This window comes from Rhagoletis pomonella, unplaced genomic scaffold, assembly GCF_013731165.1.
Source record: "Rhagoletis pomonella isolate Grant_MI unplaced genomic scaffold, Rhpom_1.0 Rhpom_scaffold_00002, whole genome shotgun sequence".
In the NCBI taxonomy this organism is placed as follows: domain Eukaryota; kingdom Metazoa; phylum Arthropoda; class Insecta; order Diptera; family Tephritidae; genus Rhagoletis; species Rhagoletis pomonella.
The window spans coordinates 59,427,349-59,434,254 of NW_023458556.1; the positions used below are offsets into that span (position 1 = coordinate 59,427,349).

The following is a 6,906-nucleotide window of genomic DNA, read 5'->3' on the forward strand; positions in this document are numbered from 1 at the left end:
TTCTGTTTATTTGTTTGCTTGTTTGCTTGCTTGCTTGCTTCATTGTAAAATCACAGTTATTTGCTGCTGTTGTATGAATTATTATTTTTTACTTTCTTCATAATTGTTATTGTAGGTATTGTTTTTAGAGTTGTTGTTTTAAAAATTAACTAATTAAATATATAAATATTTGCTATTGATTTACAAAATCAAATAATATAAAAAAAAACAAATTTTTTAGCGGCGGTGGTGGTTTTCTTGATACACTTTCAAGTATTTGCTTTCTTTTCTTCACATCTGTATTTTGTAGATGTCTTAAATTTATTTGTTTATTAACTTTTTACTGCAAACAAAAAAAATTGATTATTTCTTATTTCATTAAACATAAATAAATTCTATTGTTCCGCTTTAGATTTCTTTGTATGCTGCTTGTATTAATAATAATTATGCTTTTTTATTGCTATTTTTCACTATTTTTTGTTGTAGCTACTTTGAGTTGCATTGGTTTTATGTATTTACACATATTTTGTATAGAATATACATATGTTCGTATGTATGTATGTTTGAAAACAAAAAACTATGTATTATTGCAATAATTGTAATTCTAAATATGTATATAAAAACTTGTACAGTTGCCTCTTTACTATTTGTTTGCGTATTATACTTAAGTTGCTTTAAAAATATTTTATAAATTTCTATACACATGTATATGTATGTTTTTAACTATGTAATTGAACAAAAAATTGGCTATTTTTTATTTCAGGTTATTGTTTTTATGTGTGTAAATTATCGCTGCTGCTGCTTTGTAAAAAATATATGAATGTACCACATGTACATATGTATGTCCTGAAATAAAACTACACAAAAATGAACTATTTGTAAAAAATAAAAAATAAAAATACTTTTTAGCAGTTTCTTGTTTTTTTGCAGTATTTGTTAAATAAATAGTTTATGTCTATTGCGGCGCATTATTGAAAATTTCTTCACTGTAATACTTTTCAGCTTTCGTTTTATTTTTTTGTTTTTTTCTTGCCAGCTGCTGTGGTTGTGTTCTCGTTTTTTGTGTGCATTTATTTTTATTAGTTTTTTGTTTCATTTTGATTGTTGTTTTGCTGAAACCAAATCTGTTTTTTTTTCTTCCATGTATGTATTTAGTAGATCGATACACGAATACAGTACAGTTTGTTTGCATTACTTTGCACTTTTTAATATTGTAAGTTAAACTATTTACTAAGTTCTTGCATTACCTTCTACTTTTGTTGTTGTGCCTTTCTTGCATATTTGCCTCATTGCTTCGAATTTAAAATCTCTTGTTAGCATTTAACTATTTCAACTAATTAACTATTGTGATGTTTTCTAACTATAAACAAAAAAATGTATTTATTAATTGAACTTAATTAAAAGATGAGTAAACATATCCTTTGTAAGTATTATTTATATTTATTAAAAAATAAACCCTCTGTTTGGCTTTATAAGCTGTTTATGCCTCAATATCCGCTTAACTCACTTGCTGATCACTGATTATTGCGCTCTTGAGCGCAGCTTTTCTGCTCTCTGTACAGCTAGAAATTTACTTCCATTCAGAAACTAGCACCTACATTAGGGTGGTCATTAAAAATATCACTCCTTTATTTTGTTCTAAATAAAAAAAAACACATTGACGAAAATTTTAAAATTAAAAAAAAATATTTATGCGACGCTACTGGGTTTTTGAAATATTTAAATTGTTTTTCAGAAATTGCGAAAATTCGACAAAATTTTTACTTTGACCAGCTATAACTCAGCGAGTTTATGCATATACATACATACATATGTGTATAAGTTTCAATAAAATGGCAAATTTATTAGATTTCATTTTAAATTTTGTCGAATTTTCACGATTTTTAAAACAAATTTAAACCTTTTCAAACGCTGGTAGCGAACTTATATTTTTTTGTCTGAAAACTTCGCGGCTGTCCTTATTTTGTACATAGAACAAAATAAAGAGGTGCCCTATACAAAATTTAGATGTTGCAATTTTAATGACCACCCTAACGTACATATTTTTGAAATTTCCAAATAACATGTTTTATCGATGGTTTTGTTCTTTTTCTGCTTAGATAAAAAAAATCACTATCACTAATTTTCTACGTGTGAAAGAGAGGGAGTGCAATAGATATTATTTTGTTAAAAAAATTAGGTATGCTCTTCCTAAAAGTTTCTAAAGTTTTAGAAGATTCAAATTTGAGTACTGAGAAAGATCTGCTTGGCAGTTTCTGATGATCTACATACAATGTACGTACTTACATATGTATATCAACTCAGGCAGAAAATGAACACAGAAAGGTGGTTTAGCATTTACTAAGGGAACTACACACATACATACATATGCACACGTAAGTATGTGCAAGTAAAACTAATTAGAATATTCGACAAAAGAAATTGTATCACCTGCATATTCAAATCATTGTATGTTTACTCAATGTCTCAAGCTAATTATTAGTGTTAGGCAATATCGATACCAAAAGTACTCAGAACTCGATTCTCAAAAGGATCGACAGCAGCCGATTTTTAAAAGTATCGATAATGAGTGCTCCAAAGTACTTAGTACTCACCAAAGAGCTTGAAAGTACTCAGTGCTAAAAAATTCTCTATTCCGATCATCACTTTGATACATGTACTCAGGATTGATTCAAAGTACTCATTATTAAGTGTCGTGTATATACTAAAAAGTACTGGGTTTTATTTACATTTACCGGTATTCAGAAATGATGTACTCAATTTGAAGTTTCAATAGCTTTCAAGTGCAATAATTTACCCAGTAAAGTTAGCCAATCATTTGATGTAATTTGGGATTAATGTATTAATTTGAATAAAGTACTGTCAGCTTGGGAGATTTCTACACCAATCATTGAAACGTTGACATGTATTTATTTAGAGAAAGTACTCAGAACTCTCAAAAAGATCCGATCCTTAAAAGTATCGATACCAAAGAACTCGATCCTCACAACACTACTAATTATAATGAGTCAGATCGTACACTTGAGTTCATAACCGGAAAAGTGTGGTCCACTCTGCTAATAAACTGATTAACATAGTGGCTGGGGAGAATTGTAGAGCTGTTAAGAGCCAATGCGCGCTCTAGAGGGGTTTAACCCTGTAGAGTTGGTGTGCGGTAGAATTTGTAAAGCAATCTTTCTTTTTTTAATCCTTTATTTTCGCTCTTTATAGATGAGCTAAAGGTTCTGTACATTCTATGTTACAGAGTCCATTTAATTATTATTTTTTTTTGAATTTTGAAAGTAACTTTGAGCGTGCGGCGAACTGCTCTGGAAGCCAGCTCTATAACTCCACCAAGAGCTTAGTTACACAGCACTAGAATATTAACTGTCTCATGAAAATCTGATTTTACAACAATCACTTCACCGCTTCCAATTTTGTTTCGAAGATTCTTCATGGACAGACAAAACTTTGGTCGAACGTACTACTCGATTACAAGTTTGTTCAGATAATTTTGGAGAACAAACCATCGATATTTTTGTAAAGTTTTATTTCAAATTCTTATCAGGATACCACTGATTTAAGCTCTTCGAAAAATTTAATATCTTTTTTGGAAAAGAGGGTTTTCAAACCTTGAATTAGTGAATTACTCGAAAAATTTACCTTTACCTTTGAAAAATTCTGGTTCTCGAAAAGTGTAAAATTTTCTTTCTGTTTTTGAACACAAGGGTAAATATTAATTACATACCTTTTTTATTCTTTGTCATTCACCTCAATTGAATACATTTTCGAATCAAAAGTTTTCTTAACTCCTAAATTTCGTGATTTTCGCTAATCTCCCTCTCCTTCAATAAAGAATTTTCAAACATATACAGAATGTTTAAATTACTGAATTTCAAGCAAAAAATTTAAAGAATAAAAGGTTTAGAGAACTTGCTTTCAACAGTCCAAAATAGAGACTCCCTTAAGACTTACAACTAAATACCTGCTTACATATTTATGTATATAAAAAATATTTTTTAAACCTTCATACGTAATATCTACTACCCGTGTTTATGGTTTTACTTAATAAAATTCTGAACTTTAGCACTTCTAACTAAGCAAACCGAACTCTAAATGTATGCTTCGCATTGAACATATTCTTAAAATAATTCTTTATACGTCTTAACCAAGGATTCTACATAATTTAAAAATAAAAGGTATGAGTTTTGCGGTAGAGCACTAAAAACGATCGATAAAATTTTTTGGTGCCTTCATTTCTAGGCTCCACTTTGCCTGTTTTTTCCTTAAAATTCATTGCCTCGCAAAGAATGTGAGCTTATTTCTAGTTGTAGTTGTTTTACGCAGCCAGTGCTCTCATATTTGTGTACATAAAATTTTATTTTTGCGCACGATATTCTGTAATTATTAAATTTTGTGAATGTGTATTTGTTGTTTTTATGTTTTATACTCTCTTGCATATTTTTTCCTCTATCATTTTGTGTCATAGCATTTTTTTATCCACTTATCTACGTATATTGCTGTGTCTCTTTCCCCGCAACATCTGGCAATGCACAGCTCTCCGCTGCGGCAGTGGCAGCTACAAAGCAACTCCACCACCAATGTTCCCACCACCAACGCTCCCTTGGCTGTTCATTCTATTATCTGCGAAGGAGTCGTTGTCTCCTCCGCACCTCATCTCAGCGTGGTGCATTGTGTATATGAGTTGTAAGATGCTTCGATAGATAGTCGGCGCGTGCGAAACATTTGCCGCACGATTCGCAGTGATATGGCCGTTCGCCGGTGTGTATGCGCAGATGGCGAGTGAGGTCCGATTTTCCACCGAAAGCGCGTCCACAGAAGAGGCACACGAATGGTCGTTCGCCAGTGTGCTTGCGCACGTGCAATTTCAGATTCTCCTTCGAGCGTACGCATTTGCCGCAGAAGGGGCAGGCGAAACGTGAGGTTTGGGGGCTGTAAGTTGTGTGAGATAAATTAGTAAATAAATACTTAAGTATGTGGGCATGCATGTGTGTTGGATACAATTTTCGATTTATGACGCTGGGACCAAGAACGCGTTCCGGTCTGCACGAGAACAAAATGTAATGTTAACAAGTAATTTTTAGCAAAAAAAAAACCGATTTAAAAAAAAATATATATCTCTATATATTTCATGATCCAATGATCGGATCTAAACCAGATTAGTATGGGACCACCTCTGAGACCCTACCTTTCCGATGCAAAAAGAATTATCGAAATCGGTTGACGTGGTCTAAAGTAATGCGGTAACATACATAAAAAAAACAAAAAAAAAAAAATATTCCGACGAACTGATAACCTCCTCCTTTTTTGGAAGTCGGTTAAAAGCGCTCCCGCAAAAGAACCAAACGGGAACAGAAGTGTGGAGAGCAGGGGAACAAAATGAGAATAAAGACTTTGGGAACGTTTCCGTAAAGAAAGGAATGTGGAAAAAAACTCTCGAAGACATTCTCAAGTATCAAGAAAATCAAAACTTTTGAGATCTTAACGTTAAGAATTAGACGGGGGTCTGCGCCTTGGGATGAAAAATCGTTTCAGTGAGAACCGTGATTGTTAATTCCAAGCCAGAGGAAGGCTGGATCATTTTAATCCCTAGATCGTTTATCATTAGGGTGAACTGTCCGTTTATGGAAACAATTTTCAGTTTCTGTGCAAGAAAAGGTCGTGTCTGAAGTTTTTCGTTGACTTAATTTGCATAACTATTTTTCAGTTCTTTTTTTTATAAATTTTAATATTCAAACATTTCAAACTAATGCAGAGCTATGAGAAAAATCTTTTTCTCGCTTCCATTCTGCGCGAATAGCTCAGAGAAGATTGGTTCCTGTTTCGTTCTCTGTCAAAAGGTACCTGAGATTTTAGGCCACAAATTGTTATTCGGCAGAAAGTTTCTTAGATTTTTGTTCCCGTTTTATTGTTTGCCAAAACGTTCTGGAGAATTTTGTTCTCATTTCGTTCTCTTAGAAATCTTCGCGAATATATTGTCCGAATTCTGCTTGCTTTGGGAATGTTTCCCAGCGAGCGTTTTGTTCTTGTATAATTCTCGTTGAGAACATTCTCGACAGTTTTGTTCTTACTTTCGTTCTTGCGAAAACACTCTCGATTTGGGTTTTTAAGAATTCTTTGGAACAAAACTGTCATAAATTAAGCAATTTGGTAAAAAGAAATTCTGTTTTCCCAGTAGGAGGTTCTTTAGTTCAACGCTACGGAACAAAAATGTGGAAAATAATATTTTTTCGAAATTACATCACGTCGTTTAGAGTAAAATCTTTTCACATACTGGCGATACGTGCCTTAGAACTCTTCAATTTTCAGCTGTCGCTCTGCATACGGCTATACCCTGCCTGTAAAACCATATAACTTACCGCTTATCCCGCTGACGTTCTGCTGCATCGACACGCAGAAAATTGAGTATTGAAGCCTCCTGTGGATTAAGGCCCAGGAATTGTTCGTTCGGTATGCGCTCGGCATTGATCAGCGACGTGATGGAGTTGAGTGAATTCAATGTGGACGCAGCAACGTGATGCGCATGCGCATGTGGATGATGCGAATGGGGCAGAGAAGCGTGTGTGTGTGCATGTGCATGTGGATGCGGATGTTGATGTGGTGGCAGTGATGTACCAGCCACACTGCCTTGCAAATGTGGTGGCAACTGTTGTTGATGTTGCTGTTGCTGTTGTAGTTGCTGCTGTTGGTGGTGATGATGTGGATGCTGTGGATGGCGTTGCATATGATGATAGGAGGGATCCGTTTCCATTTGTGGAGTTGTAAGAAGGCGAGGCTGTGGGAGAGTGGAGAAAAATTCGGTGATATTATTTTTCAACCGGACATGGTTAGGCAGGTTTTTTTTTTGCTCTCATACATATGTATGCTTCTATGCATTCATATGTACATATATTTACATATATGTGAGTAGATCTACTTCTTCTTTTT

At 33.6% G+C, this 6,906-nt stretch overlaps 2 protein-coding genes across 3 annotated transcripts in view; both read right to left on the reverse strand.

Annotated features, from left to right (window-relative positions):
• Window positions 1-6,906, reverse strand: part of LOC118733892 (myb-like protein P) — a 322,500-nt gene that overhangs the window by 186,228 nt on the left and 129,366 nt on the right. The gene's annotated exons all lie outside the window — the stretch shown is intronic.
• Window positions 1,808-6,906, reverse strand: part of LOC118733891 (mucin-19) — a 112,172-nt gene continuing 107,073 nt past the window's right edge. The window contains exons 6-7 of the mRNA XM_036463520.1: window positions 6,339-6,754; window positions 1,808-4,911 (exon numbers count right to left, since the gene is read on the reverse strand). Of these exons, the coding sequence (XP_036319413.1) occupies window positions 4,638-4,911; window positions 6,339-6,754 (690 nt within the window). The 3' untranslated portion in view covers window positions 1,808-4,637. The remainder of the gene's footprint in view (window positions 4,912-6,338; window positions 6,755-6,906) is intronic.